General features: G+C 42.0%; 1 protein-coding gene across 1 annotated transcript; it reads right to left on the reverse strand.

The window, feature by feature from the left end:
- LOC110437655 lies at positions 23,809–25,624 on the reverse strand. Its single transcript, XM_021466173.1, has 3 exons — positions 25,519–25,624; positions 25,042–25,433; positions 23,809–24,007 (listed from the first exon to the last, which is right to left on the reverse strand). The coding sequence occupies exons 1-3, from the start codon at positions 25,524–25,526 to the stop codon at positions 23,970–23,972; spliced, it is 438 nt and encodes a 145-aa protein (XP_021321848.1). The 5' UTR covers positions 25,527–25,624; the 3' UTR covers positions 23,809–23,969.

The following is a 25,927-nucleotide window of genomic DNA, read 5'->3' on the forward strand; positions in this document are numbered from 1 at the left end:
AACCTGTTTCTATAGATCCTCCCATACAAGAACGGGTCCAGCGTCACCCGAGAGTACAGTACACCACCATCCTACAGCCAATCTAGATGTTTCCCGGTCATCTCAGATCCGTAAGGTGGGTACACGCTACTCTCGCCATCTCTCCACTCCCAGTACGCGGTTAGCCGTTCTCAAGTATCGGAATAGCTATAGGTAAGGCTTACCATCACATGTGGGCTGTACTCAAAGGTCTCAATCACAATAGGCCACCAACGGAACGGTCCTTAATCGACACAGTTGGAGACACTACTTTAAGATTCCATTCTTAAAGCAAGTCCACCGACCGGTCTCAAATTTAAACATTATTAACCATAAAAGTATTCCACAACAACCCTTCAAACACTCAACTCCTATTCACCTAATGCATCATATTAACTCAAGTGATATAAATAACTTTATGAAAATACAAGGATAGGGTTTAATGTCCAGGGCTTGCCTTGGCCGGAAGGGAAGTCCGACAACTCAGCAAAACCAGATGGATCCACAAACTCGGAAGCAACCCACTGAGGATTAGATTCCTCCGGAGCGTAGTCTACACGTAAAGGTGCATATGCATGATCAATTAGATGCTCATGACATGATAAAGACAGGTTACATGTTCTTGGATGATAACAACAAACATAACTACCTCGAGTACAATTTACCTTCATGGTAAAGAAACAAACTAATCTAGCTATCAAGGCATAGATTACTACTAAACAAATTTTATCATCTTCATTAAGCAATGTTGTGTAGCTATCAAACAACAAAGATCATTTATATAAAATAATCCATAACCAGGGAGCATATCATGCTAAGTAACCACTGGTTGTCATTCAATCCAAAATACCACTCAAATCCTAAAAGGATTAATTATTTCTATTTCTTTTATAATTATTTTAAATAGCTTTATTAAGAAACAGAGCATACTTTATCAAAAAGAGCTGAAATTATTCCTGAAGCTAGATAACAGTAACACAAGTTCACATGTCAAATTTCATGATTTTTGGATATACCCATAAATTATTAAAAATCATGGAAGATTTATTTATTATTAAACAGAGGCAATTTATATATACCAGCAAACTATCAGGAAATAAAATCTAATATTTTTCCCGTGTTCTAATAAATTTATAGAACCTACACAAAAATTTTCATAAATTTTGGATCAGTACAAGATTTTCTATTCAAATTCAAACATATATCACAACTTTGCATAAAAGAAAAAGAAAAGGGTCACTGCTCCTACGGCCGGCCCGCTTGGATACGGCCCAAGTCGGCCCAAGAGCCTCCCGCGTCACGCGCGGGCGCTGCCCCTCTCATGCAGCCACTGACGGGCGGGTCCTGCCCGTCAGAAGCTTCTCCTTCCTCCCGCTTCCACTCCGGCGAGCTCAAGCTCAACGCCGGTGAGCTCCCGGCCTCCGCGGTGGGGTGGGTTAGCATCTCCGGCTTCTCGCGCAACCCCTAGGACACACGGGACAACCTCTACTCCCTCCTAACCTTCCTGCTCACGCTCATGGTGGACGGCCGCCTCGGCCGAGCACACGCCGGCCACCACGGGCGAGTAGAGCGTGCATAGAGTAGCGCAAAAGCATTAGGAGCTCACCACGACTTCAACCGAGCAAAAAGCAGCAGCGGAGAGGGTCGGAGTGATGCTGGCCACGGTGGAGCTCGATCACTGCGGTACTCGGTCGGACTTGGAGAAGAACCGCTCGGTGGAGGGCTCCGGTGGGTTAGAGCTTGCGCTCGGGGGCGCAATCGGTGGCTTGGTTCGAGGCGGAGCTGCTGGTGCGCTCGAATGGCTTGGAAAAGGAGCGAGGAAGGCGAATTGGAGGAGCGCAGCAAGGTCGCCGGCGTCGGGTGCAAGAGAAGGAACGAGCGCGTCGTCGAGTGGAAAGGCTTTTTTCGCGAAAGGAAGAGACGCCGTGCCTCCACGTCGTCTGGCGACGCAGGCAGCCAAGCAGCTGCGTGCCCTCACGCACGCAGGTGGTGCTGCGCGGGCGGCGGCCGCGCTGGACAGGGCGCCGAGGTCCACATCGGCTACTGTAGCCGTCCCTATCCTCCCCCTTTTTTGTATTTTGTGAAATTCGACCAAAATTTGAATTACACTCCAAAATCCGTTAAAACAAAAGTTGTGCAGAATTTTTGAAGCTACCAAACATATTTTGGTGCCCAAAACTGATTCTGAGTGGAAAGTAGCTAATTTGGCCAAACAGTTTTGAAATTCAAACTCAATTCAAAGAAATTCAAATTTTTGAATTGGGGCAAATCAGAATTTCCAAAATTACTTTTGATTTTGCATAACAACTTGAAAAACTCCCAACATGAAAGTTGTTCAACTTTTTGAGCCCTACAACTTTCATGTTGACCATTTTTCAAAATTCCAAACAGATTTTGAATTGGAGATTCAAGTTAGAAAAGGGGACACTTCCGAGAAATCTGTATTTTCAAAATTACTTTGAATTTTGTATTGAAACTTCAAAAACTCAAAACACCAAAGTTGTACATCTTGACAAGATCTACAACTTTGCTTTTGAACTCAACTTCAAATTTTTCTTGGTTTTGGAATTGCACAAAAGGGGCAAATCTAGGGTTTTAAAATTAGGGTTCCCCCCCTTAAGCTCTCGGAAAACTTTCACCCTAGGGTTTTAATCACCAACACAAACATCCATACACAATATAAGCACACTTTAATTCCTAAGCACATTCATCCAAATTAAACTTATTTTAAGTTAGTGCATCAGTGTGTGCTTAACAAATATACTATGCAATGCTTATGATGACATGATCCACTTTTAGTAACCGTAACATCGGGGATGTTACAGCCGTCGACGAACCAAACAACACGTAAACATAAATAAGCTCTTGGAACGAGTGGCATTTTCTTTGCCACCAATACATATGTTTTTGTGACAACAAATGTGGCCACAGATGGCCACTTCACTAGTGGCATCACAATTCATCACTAATGAGTATGGCCATTACAGGGAAAAAATCACCACTAGAGTATTTGTGAGGCAAGTATTTACCGCGACTAGTGGTGATTTAAAAAGTTGCCATAAAGGCTGGTTTGTGGCAAAAAAAGCTTTTGTGATGAAAATTTTTGCCACAAAAACCCTTGCCCTTGTGGTGTGTTGAGTTCAAAAATGCTATAAAGGATGACAAGGCCCTTGGGCTAGACAGTTATAATGGCCTTTTTTATAAGAAGTGTTGGACCGTAGTGAAAAGTGACTTGCCTAATATGTGTGCAGACTTCTTTGCTAACAGAACTAAAGGTTTAAATCCTTCTTATATCACTTTAGTTCAAAGAGGGCCAAATCCAAAAAGGGTAACTGATTTTAGGCCTCTATCTCTTTTGAACTCATCCTTTAACCTTTTTTACAAAGATCCTTGCAGTAGGTTATAGAAGGTCATCTTTCAAGTTATTCACAGTAATCAATAAGGTTTCCTTCAAGGAAGAATCATTCAAGATTGTCTTCCTTGGGCTTTTAAGTACTTGCATCAGTGTCAACCTTAGTAAGAAACATATTCTACGCATAATTTTCATGTTTCACACAAGAGCAAAGGAGTTTCCAACAAGAAAACATCTAGTTGTCATCAAAATATGCTGCTGAAGTGTTTGTTCTAGAGGTTATGATGAACTATGAGGCATTGGTCTCATCATCATTGCTACAAAACTAATCAACAACTTCATCTATATGAGTCCCAACTATTGCATTGTCACCCTAGCGCCCTCTAAAGGAGCTACATCTCCTTATATCATAGTTTCCAGTCTCCTAACTATCTCAAAGGTGAATGGTGACCTCTATGGCAATACTGGTAGTGCCAATAGTAGCAACAAGCACACACCAGTTAGGAGGACTGGACGATGTTAGGCTGGCAAGCCTGTTCACACTACATCATGCACCAACAAGAACAACACATCCTAATGCTTGTCACCAATCATTAGGAATTGGGTTGATCAGGTGAAAACAAGGCAGGATGAGGATTCATCAAGCCTATCGGCATAATGTGAAGTTTTGCAAGACCACATTTTATATATTAAATTGATTTAAAGATACAAAGCATTACTTAATTGTCATGCTAGCATGGATGTAATACATACATTGTGTCACACATTTTGTTCCTTATAGTACATATTACATATTGCTAATAAAAATGCAGTTTCTATATCTTTAATCATGAAATTGATGAATCAACGAAGAAGCTAGTGGTGGATGCCAATGAATATGGATGGTTCTGGGATGCAACAACAAGAGGATACCCCACTAACAATCTAGGTCGAGGCGCGCGAGGACCCATGGCCGGCGCGCGTGAGAACCCATTAGGAGTGTGGATTGCGGCCAGAGGAAGAAGGTGAGGGGGTATACAGGACTTTGTATTGAGATAGTAGTACTTGTTAGTTCTTGGATCTAATCAGTTAACTACTAGTTCTAGCTAATCACTAGTCCTAATTCATCTAAACAGGGCTTAATTATTCAATGGACACCAAGCTAATAACTATCTTGTTACATACGCACACCAAACTAATAGCAAATTGATGGGTTCACTGTGACATAGCCTCATTGAGACGACTGAAACAAGATATCACCCACTTCAGAGTCGGATAAAAAAATTATGATACTTGGGCTCACAATATCACATAAGCTGGTATCCATTTTTAGTTTTTTACACACCGGACAGGCCAATTTTCACTTCATATATGCATAATGGGTCATATGGTTTTGATATATAGTCCGAAAATAGAAGTTGTAGACCTATTCCAAGCCAGTCTGTTACATGTTTTTGTGCTGATTTTTTGGACCTCCCACGAGGCAATATCTTCCAGCACTATAAATATAATAAAGGGCCAAGTCGATTGAGACACCCAACCGAACCAATCTATGTCTGTGTTCCAAACCATCTATATTCCTTGCAAAAAATGTTGAGATTTTTTAGATTTAAACACTATAGCTAAAACGTTGGACAAGGTAGGGCCTAGCTCAAGCAAGATATGGAAAATCGTTATTTTTATACTATTCTAACGCTCGAATTCACTAGCAAATTGGTAGAGTTCACCTAGTGTTTTTAATTAGTAGTAAAACACTACCATTAGTTATAGCACTAGAAAATCCTCACTAGGAGACATTTACTAGGAAAAGTTTGTACTAAATTTTGAATATAAAAACACTAAGAGAAGCCTACATCACTAGGAGAAGTTGAAAATTTTGGTTGTGATTAGTGGAGTTAATGACTTCCAGCAAAAACGTTGGACAAGGTAGAGAGAGGAAGGGAGGCAGCAATATGGGCTGCGGCCTATGCTCACAAGCTGGCTAGCGTGGGTGAGGCATGCGCACCACGCGCCCACGTAGCTAGATGAGGGGCGTGGCAGGGGAGGACATGGGCGAGAGCGACACATGAGGTGCAGGGCGGGTGGCCACGCAGGCACGTGCCCAAGAGAAGAGAAGGGTGGTGGCGGGTGCGCCAATTGGAGGAATAAGAAGAGATTGGGAAGGAAAAAAATAGGTCTAACGAATAAGGCCCGCTCATTAGAGGGAGAGGAAGGGAAGGGAGTGAGATGTGTCGAACTGTCGAGCTAAGTCAGCCTATGAAAATGGCGATATCGAGGAGGCAGCTGAGCTAGTGGCAGTGGGTCGGCTGATAATGGAGGAAGGGAGGAGTTAGGCCGGTGGTGTGCTGTGGCTTGGGCTTGGCAAAAAGAAAGAAAGAGAGGAGTATACTAGGCCCACACTAAGTTGTGGGATTTTTAGAATATTTTGTAGATAGATTTTTAAAAGGGTTTTAAAACCTATTCGAGCTTAAGCATATTTTTTTTAAAAAAATATATTTTAAATATTTTTGCACATGAAATGAATACAATAAAATATTTATGACCTATATTAGACATGAGCAAATTTGGCCCCACTTGGCTCGCCCCAAACCCGTGAGCTTTAGTACATAGTATATATATGTTTCGCTGCAAAAAAGAACTTCTTTCACCTACCTGAGCCTGACTTAGAATATTTATTTTAATTATTTTCTCACTGGAAAATGTGGGGTGGCTCTTTCAGGCCCTAGAATCTAGTGGGACGATCGTGGGTGGAACTTTTTCAAAGTAAAATATTAGTGTCTTTCCCCGAAACTGCCCACAAAATACTTGAGTCTAAACATATATCATATTTAATTTAATATATACAATATATTTTCTTCTGCTAAAAATTAGTTCTTATCTATAACCAAACCTAGAAAATTTTTAATATCGCAAATCATGAATTTATTAGGGTGTTATAGTCGCCACTAGAGACGGCACATGCATGTTGAGGTTGAAGTTGTCGAAATTAAGGAAGAAAGTGGCAGGAGGTGGGCGGCAGTGCCGATGGCACCATCATCAGCGAGGTCGGATAGTGGTGGTGGGATTTGGAGTTGGGGTTTTGGGTTCCAGGGGTCTCCATGGCAAGTGGGCTTAGAAGGGGCTAACGGTGGTGGCAGGTTGAGTGGTGAGTGGGCGGGCAACATGGAACATTCGGTGGGCAAGAGCCAGCACGGGGATGAAAAAGTTGTTGTCTCCATCCTTTGATTAGGAATAAGGGCGAGGGAAAGGAACTACAACAATGGGCGATGGATGATGAGCGGCATAATCGACGGTAGCGAGGGTGGTGTTGGTGCAAAAGCTGATCTGCAAACACAAAGGGCTAATACCCGATTCAAACGTTAAAGCGTGCCAGCCGATTTGACCTTACTATCGGCAAAGGTGATAACTCGAATACTTTGGTCCCGACAACGGCGATGCTCCCGGATGTCACGGCCAAGAGGTATTCACGCGGAACTCGAGAATACGCCGAGCTTAAGTCGACGAACTCCTAAGAACTCGTAGTGAAAAAGTAAAATATGACGAAATCGTCGAAAAGTAGATGCTGGAATATGAGTAAAAAATTGTGTTTGATTGATTGATCGATGATTCATTACAAGGCCCTAGGGTCTACATTTATACCCTGCTCAAAGAGCTACAATCAGACACAACTAGGACTCGAATTCCAAACTAAACAGAATCCGTATACAAAACGATTTTAAATAACTAAATCCCCTCGTAACCAACCGGGACACCGCCACAGATCAATCGGCAACCTCCACGCTTTCTTTCAGAGTCATCGGCAGTCTCCCTGTTATGGCCATCCGCAAGCACCAATATTGATCATCGGCAAGAACACGTCACCACCCCTGGACTTAGTCATATTCACTCGTCTCTTCATCGGCAACCATCCCCATCGGCAACTCCTCTGCAGACTAGTTACCGTTGCTTCACCTGCCGATCTATACTCTACTGGTCTTTGGGTACGTGTCCAAAAACGGTGTCAACACATACCCTCCAATTTCGGAGTATGAAATCATTAATGCTCTAAAATAATCTACAGTAATGATGCCTTTCCGCAATTAATTCTCCCAATTCGGTAACCGACCGTTTAAATCTGAACAAACTTGGCCCGATTCTCCTGCAGGTTCCTCGAATCCCTCAACCTTCCGAACCGGATCTCTCAACTTTATGCGCCCATCGGCAATATTACCGTTAGAGGGAACTGCCGATGGACCGACCAAGAAATCCCGCACAGTGAAATATCTCCATGTTGACGGTCCTTAATGAAAGCCCAAGTTTGGTTTTGGTAATTAATGACACCAAGTTGCTAATGCCTTGTGTTTAAGTGATTTGAATTAGGCATAGCAACACATGTGATGAAGGTGCATGGTGGCATGGAAAGGTGGCCACATGATCACAAAGGGATGAAGCATGAAGTGAAGATCATGGTGATAGACGAGGAGCAAAGTTATCAAGGCAAAGGTATAAACATAGGGTTTTACTTTTGCCGGTCTAAGATGAGTAGAGAAGTGATTGATCGGGTTTAGGATATATAGCCGACTATCAAGAGGGGAAATCACGGTCATCTCTCGAATCAAGTGCTACTAGGTCCATATCTTGAGCATATGCATTAGGATCTAGTAAAGTGCTAACTTAACTCCTTTGGGAAAATGTTTGTGAAAAGCTAACACACTTGCACTTTGATGGTGGACACTTGTTGGTGTTAGCACATTTACAAAGGAGGTGGAGTTCCTAGGGTTGAGAGGGGTGTGGGTTCCTCTCTCCCTCCCGCCGAGCTTGCGAGGCGGGATTCGGCGCTTTTGAGAAAAATAAGAGTATATTTTCTATTGCGCCGGTGGGAAATTTGGTGAAGTCGCGGGAGTGTTTTTCTCTCTGAGAAACACTCACCGGACGCTGAGTGCGGAGGCACCGGACGCTGGCCTCTGCGTCCGGTGTGCTTGACCCTGCTAGGGTTAAGCACCGGACGCACTCTGAGAGCGTCCGGTGGTAAGCGTCCGGTGTGAGGGGTTTTTGCAACCCTCTCTGCGCACGAGTCCGGTGAGCACCGGACCGTCCGGTGCCCAGCGTCCGGTAAGGTCGCGAGTTTGACACCCTCTCTGCGCACGAGTCCGGTGAGCACCGGACCGTCCGGTGTGGACTTGCAGAGCGTCCAGTGTGTTGCAGGTAGCCGTTAGAAACTGACGCGCGAGATTCAAGTTCGACACGTGGCCAACTCCAGTGCACCGGACGCAGGGAGTCGAGCGTCCGGTGCCCCCGTTTTCAGCCTAGTAAAAAAAAACAGCCAACGGCTAGTTCTTTGAGGTGGCTTATAAATAGAAGGTGGCCGGCTTTGGGAAAATCTCTCTTGCACATTTGATTACTTGAGACATACTTTGAGCTAGAGAACACTCCCTCCACTCATCTCCTTGCTTGATTGCTAATTCTAGTGAGATTGAGTGAGATTCAAGTGCATTGCTTTGAGAGTTGCATTTAGTGGCACTTGATTCTTGAGTTTGCTGCGGATTTCTTGTTACTCTTGGGTGTTTCCCGACGCCCTAGACGGCTTGGAGTAGCGGTGGTGTTGAGCTCGTGATTGGAGATTGTTTCGAGCCTCACCAAGTGATTTGTGAGGGGTTCTTGAGCCTTCCCCGCGGGAGATCGCAATTGGCTACTCTAGTGGATTGCTCGTGGCTTGGAGGATCCCCATCTTGTGAGTGGATGTGCGGCACCCGCTGAGGGTTTGGCTTTGGATTGCCAATTAGCTCGTGATCCATCAAGTGGGTGTATCGCCACAACGAGGAGTAGCTTGCCGGGAAGCAAGTGAACCTCGGTAAAAAATCTTGTGTCATCTCTTGCGAGGTCTTTCTTGTGATTGTGAGTGATTGGTTGGATATATCTCTACTCTACAACGTTGGTATAACAATCACTCTCCACTCCTTTACTTACTTGTTTATCTTGCTAGTTGTTTAGCTTATTTAGTTTAGTCTTCTTGTTTAGGAGTGTAGCAAGTTTGTAGTTGTGCTTTCTTGTTGTAACTTGTGTTTAGCTTTCTTGCTAGACTTGTGTAGGTGGCTTGCAAAGCTTAGTTGTGCTAGTGCTAGAATAGCGTCACCTTTTGTTTTACTAATCAACTTGTCTAGTTGAAGTTTGTAGAAATTTTAAATAGGCTATTCACCCCCCCTCTAGCCTTTTGGACCTTTCAAGTGGTATCAGAGCCGAGGCACAGTTTATTTGAGGCTTAACAACCTACGGTGAAGAAATGGCTCTTAGTTTGCATATCAACAACACTAAGAAGGCACCTTACTTTGATGGCACAAATTATGCTTATTGGAAGGTCAAGATGACCGCCCATCTCAAGTCAATCAATAGAGAAGTTTGGAAGGTGACCGAAACAAAGTTTGAGGTTGCAAATGAGAATGCACCTACACCGGTTGAAGAAAAGAAGCTTCAATGCAATGACATTGCAATTAGTGCTCTTCATGAAGCTCTTGATGACAAGACCTTTGAGCAAATCAAGAACATTGAGGTTGCTCATGATGCATGGGCAAAATTAGAAGAAACATTTGAGGGCACAAAGGGAACCAAGACCGCCAAGGCATACATTCTCCAAGAAAAGTTCTCAAGCTTCAAGATGCAAGAAGATGAAAGTGTGCCAGAGATGTTTCACCGGTTGCAAGTTATTGTGAATGAGCTCAAGGCACTTGGGGAAGAAGTAAAGGATAGCCAGAGATGTTTCACCGGTTGCAAGTTATTGTGAATGAGCTCAAGGCACTTGGGGAAGAAGTAAAGGATAGTCAATTCTCTATGAAGTTCTTGAGAAGCTTGCCTAAGGGATTTGACACATTGATCACCGTGCTAGTCAAGACAACACTTAGTGAATCAACTCCCCAACAAGTCTTCCAAGAAGTGATGACCGATGATGCTTATAGAGAAGATGATGAGAAGGATGAGTTGATCAAGAAGAAGATGAAGGATGGTGAGAAGAAAGATGATGAGAAGAAGAAAAGTGTGGCATTCAAGGCCTCCACATCAAAGGGCAAAGCCAAGCAAGAATCATCAAGTGAAGAAGAAGCAAGCTCTTGTGATAGTGATGAAGATGAGGAGATGGCTCTTCTTGTCAAGAGATTTGGCAAGTTTATGAAGAAGAAGGGCTATCAGGCAAGAAGGAAGAAGAGCTCCTCCAAGAAGAATGACCACTCCATGAGGTGCTTTAGATGCCATAGCAAGGATCATCTCATTGCCAAATGTCCTTATGATAGTGATGATGAAGATGCTATCAAGAAGGAAAGAAAGAAGCAAAAGAAGAAGCAAGAAAAGAAGGAAGGCTCAAACAAGAAGAAGGGTGATGCCCATGTTGCAACTTGGGATAGTGATGATTCCTCAAGTGATGATGAGAGCACCAAGAAGAAGGCACATGCTAGTATTGCAATTCAAGAAAAGAGCTCTATCTTCGACACTCCATCATGCTTCATGGCTAAGGCCACTAAGGTATCATCCGATGATGAGAGTGACCATGCTAGTGATAGTGATAGTGATGATGATGAACCAACTAAAGATGAACTAATCACTATGCTAGAAGATTGCACTCATCACTATAAAGAAACTAGAAAGGAGTGCAAGGCCTTGCATAAGGATAAGAAAACCCTTGAGCAAGAACTTGATGAGCTTAGAGCATCTTATGAGAGTCTAAAGGAAGACCATAAGAAGCTTCAAAAGGCTCACACTAAGCTTGAAGAAGCTCATTCCTCTCTAGTTAACAAATGTAAAAATGAGCCAACTAAAATTGAAAAAGCTCAAACTTGCAACATAGGCATAACATGCGATATCTTGAGTAAGCCTATTGTTGTTGCTTCTACTAACCCTTCATGTAGCACATCTACATCATCCTCATCTAGTAGTGATGGTTTCACTTGTGACACCACACTAAAAGTTGAGAATGAAATTCTCAAGAAAGAGGTGAAAGAGCTCAATCACACATTAGCCAAGGCTTATGGTGGTGAGGACCGCTTGCTTATGTGCTTGGGTAGCCAAAGAGCTTCTCTCTACAAAGAGGGATTGTGCTATAACCCCAAGAAAGGCAAAGTCGCCTTTGCTCCTCACAAGACTAGTTTTGTGAAGAACAATGGCCGGTATTGCAAAGCTTGCAAGCAAGTTGGTCACCTAGAGCAACAATGCATGAACAAGAAACCCAAAGCTCATGTATCCTCAATTAAGCTAAATTGTTTCTATGTGCTTACCAAGGATACAAAAGGTGTTCATGCTAAGTTCATTGGTGCACCATGGATGGGCTCAAAGAAGAAAGCCATTTGGGTACCAAAGAGCTTAGTTGCTAACCTTGGAGGACCCAATCAAGTTTGGGTACCTAAAAAGAATTGATCTTGTCTTGTAGGTAAATTACAAAGCCGGAGGAAGGCATTGGGTGCTTGATAGTGCGTGCACTCAACATATGACTGGGGAGTCTTGTATGTTCAAATCAATTGATACTAGTCAAAATGGTGGCTTTGATTATATCACATTTGGCAACAACAAGAAAGGCAAGGTCAAAGGGCTTGGTAAAATTGCTATCTCAAATGACATGAGCATATCAAATGTATTGCTAGTTGAGAGCCTTGATTTCAATCTCTTGTCAATTGCACAACTTTGTGACCTTGGTTTCAAGTGCATCTTTGGTAGTGATGATGCTGAGGTGGTTAGTGTTGATGGATCAAACTTGATATTCAAAGGATTTAGGCATGGTAGCTTATACTTGGTTGATTTCAATGATAGTGACACTCAATTGACATCATGCCTAATTAGCAAATCAAGTTTGGGTTGGTTGTGGCATAGAAGGCTTGGTCATGTTGGAATGAAACAATTGAACAAACTATTGAGGCATGACTTAGTTAGAGGCTTGAAGGATGTCACCTTTGAGAAGGATAAACCATGTAGTGCTTGTCAAGCCGGAAAGCAAGTTGGAAATGCACATCCTAATAAAAGTGAAATGAGCTCATCAAAGGCATTTGAGCTATTGCACATGGATTTATTTGGGCCAACAACATATACTAGCATTGGTGGCAACAAGTATGGATTTGTGATAGTAGATGACTACACTAGATATACTTGGGTGTTCTTCCTCTATGACAAGAGTGATGTTTGTGATCTATTCAAGTCTTTTGTCAAGAGGGTGCAAAATGAGTTTGAAACCACTATCAAGAAGATTAGAAGTGACAATGGTAGTGAATTCAAGAACACAAGAATTGAGGAATTGTGTGATGATATTGGCATTGGACATCAATTCTCTCCAACATATACTCCTCAATCCAATGGTTTAGTTGAAAGGAAGAATAGAACCTTGATTGATATGGCTAGATCAATGCTTAGTGAATACAATGTTAGCCATTCATTTTGGAGTGAAGCTATCAACACGGCTTGTTATTGTAGCAACCGTCTCTATTGCCATGGGAAGCTTGGGAAGACACCATACGAGCTATTGAATGGAAGAAAGCCCAACATTGCATACTTTAGAGTGTTTGGTTGCAAATGCTACATTCTCAAGAAAGGCACTAGATTGAGCAAGTTTGAGAAGAAATGTGATGAAGGGTTCTTACTTGGTTATTCCACCACAAGCAAGGCATATCGAGTTTGGAACTTGGCAAGTGGCACATTGGAAGAAGTCCATGATGTGGAGTTTGATGAAGCCGAGGGATCTCAAAATGAAGTTCAAAATCTTGATGATGTGAGAGGACATCAATTGGCAAATGCAATGAAGAACATGGATGTTGGTGACATAAGGCCAATGCAAGTTGATGATGATAATGACATTCACATGATCAATCAAGAAGTGCAAATTGATACAAATCAAGCAAGTACTAGTGGCTCTCATGATGATGATCAAAATCAAAATCAAGCAAATGGAAGCTATCAACTCCCAATACTCCAACCTACAAGCATAGCAAGGGATCATCCATTGGATCAAGTCATTGGTGGTATTCAAAGTGGTGTTCAAACAAGATCAAGGCTAGCATCCTTTTGTGAGCACTATTCATTTGTCTCATTTGAAGAACCAAAGAGAATAGAAGATGCATTGAGAGATTCCGATTGGGTAAATGCCATGCATGAAGAATTGAACAACTTCACAAGAAACCAAGTGTGGGAGCTTGTTGAGAGGCCAAAGAACTACAATGTGATTGGTACCAAGTGGGTCTTTAGAAACAAGCAAGATCAAGATGGTGTAGTTGTGAGAAATAAAGCAAGACTAGTAGCACAAGGCTACACTCAAGTTGAAGGTCTTGACTTTGGAGAGACATATGCACCGGTTGCAAGATTGGAGGCAATTAGAATATTATTAGCCTATGCTTGTGCCCACAACATCAAGCTCTATCAAATGGATGTGAAGAGTGCATTTCTCAATGGATACATCAATGAGTTGGTTTATGTTGAACAACCTCCCGGTTTTGAAGATGACAAGAAACCCAACCATGTATACAAGCTCAAGAAGGCATTGTATGGTTTGAAGCAAGCACCTAGAGCATGGTATGAGAGATTGAGAGATTTCCTTCTCTCTAAAGGGTTCAAGATGGGAAAGGTTGACACTACCCTCTTCACCAAGAAGCTAGGCAATGACTTGTTTGTGTTGCAAATCTATGTTGATGATATCATCTTTGGATCAACCAATCAAGACTTTTGTGAAGAATTTGGAAGAATGATGGCAAATGAATTTGAGATGTCCATGATTGGAGAGCTTAGTTACTTCCTTGGTCTTCAAATCAAGCAAATGAAGAATGGCACTTTTGTGAGTCAAGGAAAGGACATCAAGGACATGATCAAGAAGTTTGGGTTGCAAGAAGCTAAACCAATGAGCACACCTATGGGCACAAATGATCAATTAGGCAGTAATGCAAGTGGCAACATGGTAGATCAAAAGCTATACCGGTCCATGATTGGAAGTTTGCTCTATGTCACCGCATCAAGGCCGGATGTAATGTTTAGTGTGTGCAAGTGTGCAAGATACCAAGCTTCACCAAGAGAAAGTCACTTGAAGGCAACCAAGAGGATATTGAGGTACCTTAAGGGCACTCATGATGTTGGATTATGGTATCCCAAGGGGTCTAACTTTGAGTTAATTGGATATTCGGACTCCGACTATGGTGGATGCAAGATTGATAGAATGAGCACAAGTGGCACTTGTCAATTGCTAGGAAGGTCTCTAGTTTCATGGTCATCAAAGAAACAAAATAGTGTTGCACTATCAACCGCCGAGGCCGAATACATTAGTGTCGGTAGTTGTTGTGCACAATTGCTTTGGATGAAAGCTACCTTGAATGACTTTGGAATCAAATTCAAGAATGTGCCTTTATTATGTGACAATGAGAGTGCAATCAAGATGACACAAAATCCGGTTCAACATTCAAGAACCAAGCACATTGACATAAGGCACCATTTCATAAGGGACCATCAACAAAAGGGTGATATTAGCATTGAAAGCATTGGCACCGAAGATCAACTAGCCGACATCTTCACAAAGCCACTTGATGAGAAAAGATTTTGCAAGTTGAGGAATGAATTGAACATACTTGACTTCTCCAACTTGAGATGAGTGCACCCCCACATTTATATGACATGCCTCTCCTCCAACAAAGCAAGGTAAAGTTGGTTGACATAGCATTCATACTTTGCTAAGGACATGATTAGAACATATAGACATGTTTGCATGACAAATAGGCTCATTCATGAAAATCAAAAGAGTTTGATGTATGTATGGTACCACTATTGCTTCTATGTTTGATTGATCTAGTGGTAGCATATGACATGTTGGTGAGCTTGCAAGCCTAGTGTTGAATCTAGAATATAAGCCTATGATGTGTAATTCAACATGGTCAAGATAACCCTTATACTTTATGAGGTGTGAAAAAGCTTGTCCTTGGATCAAACCGAATTACATGTTCTAGGCAAGTGATCTAGATTGAACCATAATTTGACCCTCACATTGATTGACTTAATTCTCACTAAAATTTGAACCTTTGTGGTCATTGATGACAAAGGGGGAGAGAAACAAAGATAAAGTCAAAAAGAGGGAAGAGAAACAAAGATAGGGAGAAAAAAAACACCTTTAAACTTGAGCACACAAATAGGGGGAGCAAGCTCATGAACCATTTGTTGCATTTGAATGTGCACTAACATAATGTTGTGTTGCACTGCAAGGTTAAATTCACGACTCTTGTTTGATTGGTGCTTGCTAAAAATAGAACTTGAATGATGCTTTGAATTCTAGCATAGAGTTTTATTTTCATGTGGTATCTAGACATATAATGTGATCTCATGAGGTATCTTGAGTTTTTGATGTATGTCTAGCTACTTTGGTGCTAAGGATGGTATATTGGCAACTCCGATTGGTATCACGCTTCAAAGGTCCATTCTATATACCTTAGCATCACTGTGGTAGTAATAAATCTCCCAAAACTCTAATTCTTGCATATGTGCAAACTTGAACCAAACTCATGGAAGCACATATGTAGGGGGAGCTAGTACTACCAAAACTGAAATTGAAATGTTTGTCCAACCTTGTCTCATGATTAAAATGCTTTGGACAAGCAATTCAAGTTCATTATGATTTCATTTCATATCTTTGTGATGGTTGTCATCAATTACCAAAAAGGGGGAGATTGAAAGCCCAAGTTTGGTTTTGGTAATTAATGACACCAAGTTGCTAATGCCTTGTGTTTAAGTGATTTGAATTAAGCATAGCAACACATGTGATGAAGGTGCATGGTGGCATGGAAAGGTGGCCACATGATCACAAAGGGATGAAGCATGAAGTGAAGATCATGGTGATAGACGAGGAGCAAAGTTATCAAGGCAAAGGTATAAACATAGGGTTTTACTTTTGCCGGTCTAAGATGAGTAGAGAAGTGATTGATCGGGTTTAGGATATATAGCCGACTATCAAGAGGGGAAATCACGGTCATCTCTCGAATCAAGTGCTACTAGGTCCATATCTTGAGCATATGCATTAGGATCTAGTAAAGTGCTAACTTAACTCCTTTGGGAAAATGTTTGTGAAAAGCTAACACACTTGCACTTTGATGGTGGACACTTGTTGGTGTTAGCACATTTACAAAGGAGGTGGAGTTCCTAGGGTTGAGAGGGGTGTGGGTTCCTCTCTCCCTCCCGCCGAGCTTGCGAGGCGGGATTCGGCGCTTTTGAGAAAAATAAGAGTATATTTTCTATTGCGCCGGTGGGAAATTTGGTGAAGTCGCGGGAGTGTTTTTCTCTCTGAGAAACACTCACCGGACGCTGAGTGCGGAGGCACCGGACGCTGGCCTCTGCGTCCGGTGTGCTTGACCCTGCTAGGGTTAAGCACCGGACGCACTCTGAGAGCGTCCGGTGGTAAGCGTCCGGTGTGAGGGGTTTTTGCAACCCTCTCTGCGCACGAGTCCGGTGAGCACCGGACCGTCCGGTGCCCAGCGTCCGGTAAGGTCGCGAGTTTGACACCCTCTCTGCGCACGAGTCCGGTGAGCACCGGACCGTCCGGTGTGGACTTGCAGAGCGTCCAGTGTGTTGCAGGTAGCCGTTAGAAACTGACGCGCGAGATTCAAGTTCGACACGTGGCCAACTCCAGTGCACCGGACGCAGGGAGTCGAGCGTCCGGTGCCCCCGTTTTCAGCCTAGTAAAAAAAAACAGCCAACGGCTAGTTCTTTGAGGTGGCTTATAAATAGAAGGTGGCCGGCTTTGGGAAAATCTCTCTTGCACATTTGATTACTTGAGACATACTTTGAGCTAGAGAACACTCCCTCCACTCATCTCCTTGCTTGATTGCTAATTCTAGTGAGATTGAGTGAGATTCAAGTGCATTGCTTTGAGAGTTGCATTTAGTGGCACTTGATTCTTGAGTTTGCTGCGGATTTCTTGTTACTCTTGGGTGTTTCCCGACGCCCTAGACGGCTTGGAGCAGCGGTGGTGTTGAGCTCGTGATTGGAGATTGTTTCGAGCCTCACCAAGTGATTTGTGAGGGGTTCTTGAGCCTTCCCCGCGGGAGATCGCAATTGGCTACTCTAGTGGATTGCTCGTGGCTTGGAGGATCCCCATCTTGTGAGTGGATGTGCGGCACCCGCTGAGGGTTTGGCTTTGGATTGCCAATTAGCTCGTGATCCATCAAGTGGGTGTATCGCCACAACGAGGAGTAGCTTGCCGGGAAGCAAGTGAACCTCGGTAAAAAATCTTGTGTCATCTCTTGCCGAGGTCTTTCTTGTGATTGTGAGTGATTGGTTGGATATATCTCTACTCTACAACGTTGGTATAACAATCACTCTCCACTCCTTTACTTACTTGTTTATCTTGCTAGTTGTTTAGCTTGTTTAGTTTAGTCTTCTTGTTTAGGAGTGTAGCAAGTTTGTAGTTGTGCTTTCTTGTTGTAACTTGTGTTTAGCTTTCTTGCTAGACTTGTGTAGGTGGCTTGCAAAGCTTAGTTGTGCTAGTGCTAGAATAGCGTCACCTTTTGTTTTACTAATCAACTTGTCTAGTTGAAGTTTGTAGAAATTTTAAATAAGCTATTCACCCCCCCTCTAGCCTTTTGGACCTTTCACTTAAGTACCAAATATAATCATCAAATAAATAAAGAAAAGGATCCAAATGCAACCAACACCTAGACTTAGGATTTTATCTGACAGAATTCCACGAGTTTTGGTGTTTGTCTATTTCTGCAGGGGGTTATCAGGAAATACGGAAGAAAGGCCCACATGTCGGGATTACATAGAGATATCAATGCACCGTGCAATTTTCTACCATCTAGAAGACTCCAGAAGCCACAGGAAGAAAGCAGAGGCCGAAAAGGGCCAGGCCCAAGGCGCCCGCCCTCTTTCCCTGGGCGCCCGCCCTGTCTTGGACTCCGTTCGGGACTCTCTTCGCACACGATGTTCCACCGACCTAAAGGATCAAGGATAACGTAGTACCACATCGCTTACCGACCCAAAAACGCATAGAGGAGGAGGACTATATAAGGAGACCCCCCTGCCCCCTGGAGAAGACAAGAAGTTATCATAGAGATTGAGGGGTGCCCTCGAAGGAAAACCTCTTCTCTAAATAATATTTCTTTTTAGGCTTAGCATCCAATGTAAAGTAGAAATAGATCTTCTAGTTTCTACTAGATTGAGGGAGATAGAGTGGAGGTGTAGATCAGAGGAAGGCCGGCCTGTCGGTGTCTACTCCGAGTTGTACCTGCGGGATCAAGTCTTCTAACCCGAGGCTTGCTCCTAAGATTCTTCAGTAATTCGACTTCTAATTCTAGTAAGTTCTTGTTTTATTGTTCTTTGGTTTATGAGTTTACTTTAATCCTCTTCCGGTTGAGTATTAGAGTAATCATTGCTAGCGTAAACGTGGTGTTTAGGCTAGGGTACTCATAGATATCCCCTGACTAGCTGGACCGTGGTAGTAGCGAGGAACGTGACATTTCCGAGTTACCTTTGTATCCCACATCTCGTTAGCAGGAAGGGTAGGTTTATAGGTGCGGGTCGAACATCCTTTGTGGTGTCTAGATTCCATAAGCTTCCCCAATAGAACAGTAGATCATCCTTACCAAGGTTAGAACGAGACTACGGTTGCAGTCTTCTCTATACATCACTCACATCGAGAAACATTCTTTGTAGCCTAAAGGGGTAATAGCAATAGATTTGGTTAGTCAGATGCACCCTTTCTCCCAGTGGTAAAAATATAAATACGATAACTCTGGATAACCTCCTGGGTGAAATGCTCACCGATATCCGTGCGCTTGCGGATCATTTCCTTATTGCGTTACCAAATATCAACAAGCATTTCTGGCGCCGTTGCCGGGGAGAAAGACGGTTTGCTGAGATAACTTTGAGTCTTGCTATTATCTTGTATTATACTTTTATACTTTTATTCTTTTATCTTTTTATTTTTTTCATCTTTATGGATAACTCAAATTTCATACCTATTATTGAATTCTTTGCACCTTTGGAGACCAGCCATAGACCATGGGAGTCAACAAGTCCTGCCCCTAATTATGATCTGTGTCCGGAGTTGATTGCAATAGGTCAAAACCAACCCTATTCTATAGCTGAGGTCCTATCTTTTAATCAAGAAGATAATGCACTTTTAGCTACACCTAGGGAATCTGTTCATCTTTCTATAAATTCTGGTTTAAACCTAGCCCTACAAGACCATGTTTTTTCTCGATATTTTCACATTGGTCTTAATCATATAACCTTTGGTAGAGTCTTTCTTTCTTTATCTATCAGTAAAGGAAGGTATGCCTTCATTCGTGGACATCCTTCTTGTACTAGTCTTCATAGAAAAATCTTAGAGATAGAGAAGGAATCATATCCCAAACAAGGAAAGGAAGTTTCAATAGCCGATTTCCAAACATTCCAATCCCATGATTCGGCTATCCAACCCATTCTTGAGCCTAATAATTTCTACTATGCTCTTTCTCCTGAACCTCCCAATGATCCTATGAATCTCTCTAGACATCCCATTCATGAGAGTCACCAATACCACAAGGAGGATCGAGAAGAGCAACATCAATGGCTAGAGGGCATTAAAAATCCATGTGCTATCACCATTGAATGGATGGATAAAACAAACTTGAGAGACAATCCGAGAGGAATTTTAAGCATTCATGAAGAATCATCCTTGGAGTTTGAGAATGAGAGAAACAACATTGAGCATGGAAGTTATTTCATAAATACCTCACCAAGTCCTTGCTCATATAAAACATCTCCCCAACCAATTGGTCTCTCCAACATCACCACATTTGAGATCTCCAACCCCCTCTTCTTTTCTATTTATAACAACTTTAAAAGAGCGGTTGTCGATGCATATGTCTATAATAAATATTGCAGATCTCGTTGAGTTGATTTTGATATAGGTCAGCGTTGGAGGGGAAACCACGTCGCTGACATAAATTGATGGTTTCCCAAAGCTTAGTGTCCTAAAACAAGCACTAATCATGAACTTCTAATTGTTTGCAACATTGCCTTGTGTATCGAGCATATAAAGATAATTGTAGAAATATTCCTTCGGGTATTCTTGCCACTAACCTTTCCAGGATTGGAGCAAAAAGATCCGAGGAATGACAAGCGCAAGGTATGACCAACCAATCATCATACATTGAATTAAATTCATCCAATCTTGAATTTTGCAAAATTCAAGCTTGGGGGAGTACTTTACATAAAAACATCATTTGCCATGTTGCTATGTTGGTTGTCCTTACCTTTGAGACATGCTTAATTTGATAAACACTAATCACACTACTTCATCTCCACTTGAGTAGATCTCTATAAATGCCATCATGCTACCTTTGCTTATCCTAGTAAGTGTGGGTTTGGAAGTACTCGACATACTTCCATTGGCATTTAAATTAAGCATGGTGCTTAGGTTAAATAGCCTTCCTTAATCTGATTAGACATGGAGTCTAGTTTGGTTACTGAACTAAAAACTGCTTGAGTAGGCATTGGTATATTTTGTCGGACTAACCCCTGCAGGAAAACTTTCAATATCAACCTGGGAAGTCCTGAGATACCAATACATTGGAGATGACGAAAGTGACACATGAAGTTTAACAATTTGCACAAGAAAGACGTAGCTCATAAGAGATGATTCATGGAGGGTGCCACAAACACGATGCACAACCGCTAAGAAAAGGAAAGCTTCCACAAGGTGATACTATTCCATCACTCTTCAAGTAAGGTAACATCTTAAGGTACTTGACTATTGCTTTTATAAGCTTCTCCTTGGTTCTAACATTCACATAAATAAAGAGACAAACATGTATGATTTGTAGCTCCAAATTAACCAACCCAACTAATTCAGCATGTTTAGTCCTTTACTCTGTGTTCTTAATACTACCTTCGTGATCCCACGCTCCTAAAGCTAACATGTTGCACATTCAATCTTTGGAAAATATAAACAAAATATATATATAGATAGATTATCTTTCCATTAGGTCAAGCAATCTGATCTGGCAAATGTTTTAAATGCTACACTCATGATCCATCAACTTTGTCTTGCTCACTATGCTTAAGGTTAGAGAAGAACAATTACACTTCTGGTTCTGTTGGTGTTTTCCACCAACAGGGCCCATGCACTTGATCTCTGCCTTGTCTCTATGAATAGGTACACTTCAAGCAAAACATGGAGGAGTTTTACAACTCCCAGACTCCACCAAGTGAAGGACCTGGATCTACGAGCACAAACACACTGAGCAGGATATTGCCAACACCGCACTTCGAATTGCTGGGCAATCAAAGAATATAGGTGACACCGTATCAAGAAGTGCAGACGTCAAGGTCCACACCTAATAAAATGATGCACCTAAAGGATGAAGACAGTGAGAAGTCTTGTCTAGAAGATTTAAAACTTTGGATCCTTGTCGGAGGAGGTCAAGATCGTCGACTCAAGTCACCTTTCTTGATCAAGAAGGACGACCCTGGTGTTCCAAGCATTGAGTGCACAATCAACAGATACTCTTTTTAGAAGACACTCTACGACACCGGATCTGACGTCAACATAATGGCCGCAGTCACTTATGAGCTCCTGCATGGAACCATGCCCCTACAACCAATAAACATTCAGCTCCAGATGATTTTCAGGACATTGACATGGGAGAAGACAAGTATGATCCATCCACCATCCTTGAAAGACCGCTCCGTAACACTATCAAGGCCATCATCTATATTGGAACCGGAGAAGTCCACATGCACTTCCGAAGAAGGCGACGTAACCGAAACCAGAGGAGGCAAATCATCAAGGACGGATGGGTAGACTACGAAGAAGAAGTGATAAGGTCTGAAGACATACAGCTTGAACAGAACTGTCCTGAGGAGACCATAGCACCGAGTCAGGTGTGGAGAGAGAAGATAGTTACACACGAAGAGGAGGCGCCGCCGGAACCACCGCCTACGCCATCCAGCGAATCCCAGGACGACTGAGAAAACGGAGAGTCCCGTTCGGAGGACTTAAAAATATCGAACGCCTTGCCAAGAGGTAAACTTGGTAGTTATCCTTTTCCTTTCAATATTTTGTTTAGTTAATCAGGTTCATATCATCTCGAAAAGAAAATAAAAATGTTAAAAATAGTAAGCCCCATGTGAGTATGCTCATGGCATAAAACCCATAGGTACATTCACTGTGGTGGCATAAAAATAAAATAAATAAGTTTTCATCTTATAATAAAAATATAAAAATAATAAGTGCATGATCCTGCTAAATAAGTAATATTTATTGAGGAGGCTCAACATGATAAAGGCTAGATATTTATGCTAACACTTAACCAGTTCCACAAAGCTTTGTTGTCTATTTGAGCTCTACAGAATTCAAGGATCAAAGAAGACTAGCAGACGGAGGACATCCTAATCGTTGTCAGGGTGCTGCTGTCACACCCGGTTTTAAGGAACAAAACCAAGCTAGCTATATGTGTGCCCAGGAAGTCCACACATACAACAACAGAAAGGAACAGTATCAGAAACAATGTTATATAGCGAAAACATACTTATAATTAACACTTACATCAGAGTATCGCGGAACGATAACTAATCTTCAGGCTCAATCTTCACAGGGACGGTTGACTGGGGGTAACATATGCCTAGCACTTCTTGTATCCTGAGAACGTCCTTCGTAACTCCTTCGCTCCTCTGATAACTCTTACTAATAAACTGGAGTGGTGGGAAATAGCAAGAGTGAGCACATATCGTACTCAACAAGTATAACCAGAGGTTCATGAGGCTCAAATAGCTGACACTGGTTTGACTGCATTTAGCTTTTAATAGTGGATAGCATGTTCATAATTAATAGCAAATGTCAAGGTAGTATAAATAATCCAATAATCACATGATCAAGTGTAAGCATAATTAATTCATAGCATAAACGATAATCAAATGAACATAACAACTTAATAAGCTCATCGTCGGCGCAGCAAGAACCCCCAAGGCCGCTCATAACCGTGAGCACGGCTAGTATACTAGTTTTAACACTCTGCAGAGGTTGTACATCTTTACCCATGAGTCATGATTTACCCTTTCGCCCGAGGTAGCTAATCTCTTAACCCCCTTCCTAGGGAGGTCGGCAGGGATCACTATGAAGCCTTTCAAAAGTTCGTCTAACATGTTAGGGCCGCAAGGTTTCCTTTGCGAGCAGATATAGATACCCCCCTTCCGAATGGCACAATGACGCGCAGCCTATACACATAGGGACAGGGGCTCGCACTATACCCGTGTCGGTTCAGCCCCTCCGCCCTTTCGGGTAACCTCTAACAAGCTAGAAAAGGTCTTCCTACTGAGCTAAAGCCAGAGCCATTATAGCCCTCATGGTTGCACTGTTGTCCCGGTGATCACTTACAGACAAGATCTCATATAGTTATTTGTCATCTTTTAACGTTCATTGCATAGCTATTAATCATCTTACAAGATCATGGATTATATCAAGCACTAGCACATCTACACCAAATGCATATCAAGTAGGTAGCAAGGAATCCAGGTAACAATCATCTATGATTTTGCTAAGGTCGACAAGGTGATAGCATGCATATGATATATATGTGTAGTTATAAGTGAATAGGTAACAAGGATGATCCCAAGTTATACTTGCCTTAAAGACTTGCTCAATTCTCACACCATCAGCTTTTGGTCATCATCTTCTAATCTTCCACGTCCACGGACAGTTCTTGTCTATTCATATCAAGCACCACACATAGGCAAACATACAAGCAACAAATAGAACACTAAGAACAATACACCATACAAGACAAAAGAGCATACTAAAAGAGAATCAACGCTACAAGATCACTACAAACACCGAAACGGAACCAATCGTTAAAAGAAATGATTAACGATACTTTTATACTATAAAAGAGAAGCTTAAACATTTAATTTATTTAAGTAAATAAAATAATGTAAAAGTTATTAATTCAGATTAATGTGAACATATTTAATTTCAAAAGTCAAGTTAAAACTATTTTATTTATAAATATTTAGATTTCTTTTATGTCAATTCAACACTAATATGTAAATACAAACTGACATATGAGAGCATCTAAAATCTAATCGAATTTAACATACATGTTTGGACTGAATAAAGAAAGCATAAATAAAATGAGAGCAACTAAATGAAATCATCATGTGTTGAGGTTTATCCAAGCAGATCATATTTCCAAGGACATTAATGTTGGTATTGTTCATATTAATATTCTTTATTAAGTCCAAGCTTATATACCTGCATCACTTTCAATTGAAGATATTAAATAAATATTAATTATATTACATCTAGATTGACTTTATATGAATCATAACTAAGAAACCTATAATTTAATAAATACATATACATATTTAAGTTAACAAGCAATTATAAAAAGATCGAACATAAACCTAAATTACTTTTAATTAATTAGAAAGGACACTAAACAAACATTAATCAAATTAATTATATTCATAAACATGAGACATGGGAAATAAGTTTGCTAGTATGTCGCTTTAGTTGCCTTGATCACAAAGCAATAAACACGAAATTACAACTCTACGTCACTTTTAATTATAAAGTTAGTTACCTATATTAATTAATTAATTAATTTAATAAACAACTATTTATAGAAAAGCATGTGACATGAAAAACATTGGCACTATTATGTAAAGCACATCGACGAATCTAACGCAACCTGAACCATTTAAATAGGACGTAAAACGAATGAGCAGTGAAGATTACGAACCGGTGGCACTTCTGTAAATACGTGCATCTTCTTCCTTGCTCCATGTGCATCTGGACGTGGCCTCCATGGCCTCTGCTCTGCAGCAACTCGCACAGGGGAAAGAGGAGGGGCTCAGGGAGGGTCCAACCTGGCCATCCGGCAGCGGCACGCGGTCATGTGGAGGGGTGCTGGGCCCTTGGCGACCAAGGACAATGGCCCTGCTCGGCCTGCACTCAGGCAGCAGCCATTGCGGCACCTGCCCTGCGCAGGGGCGCACGGCCAGGGAACCGGAGAGGCGGCACGGTGGAGTGGGGCCATGGTCCACGGGCGGCGGTGCTGGTCCGAGGAAAGGCAACAGCAGCCGGAGATGAAGGAGCGAAGGACGCCGGCCATCCATGGAGGGCTCACCGGAACTGAGGAAGATGAAGAGGACGACGGTGAGAGGTGACGTTCTCACGAAACGAATTGGGTAACGGTGCAGAAAAGATCGACACGAACCTTGTCATGGTCTTGGAATCTGTGGAGGAGGCCGAGGATGGCCGAAAAAGCTCGCCGAAGAGTTCGCCGGAAGTTCGTCGGAGCTTTAGGTTCGAAACTTCGGCTTTAGATCTACCACGATAGGAGTGGCGGCTCGCGAAACGGGGCGTACTTCTGGATTCAGCGCGTCGAGGGCTACGCCGGCATATATATAGTGTTAGGGTTTTGGGTTGATGGAAAAACGAGATATTTTATTATTTTCGGAATTAATTAATTTCGTGAATAAAAATAATTCCAGAAAGTCCAGAATTGATATTTAAGGTCCGAAAAATACTCCGAAAGCTCCAAAAATTATGAGAAAATTCTTAGAGATATTTTAGAACATGAGGAACCCAAGTAAAGTATTTAGAGCTCATAAAAGATATCTAGA

This window comes from Sorghum bicolor, chromosome 8 (genome assembly GCF_000003195.3).
Source record: "Sorghum bicolor cultivar BTx623 chromosome 8, Sorghum_bicolor_NCBIv3, whole genome shotgun sequence".
Lineage (NCBI taxonomy): Eukaryota > Viridiplantae > Streptophyta > Magnoliopsida > Poales > Poaceae > Sorghum > Sorghum bicolor.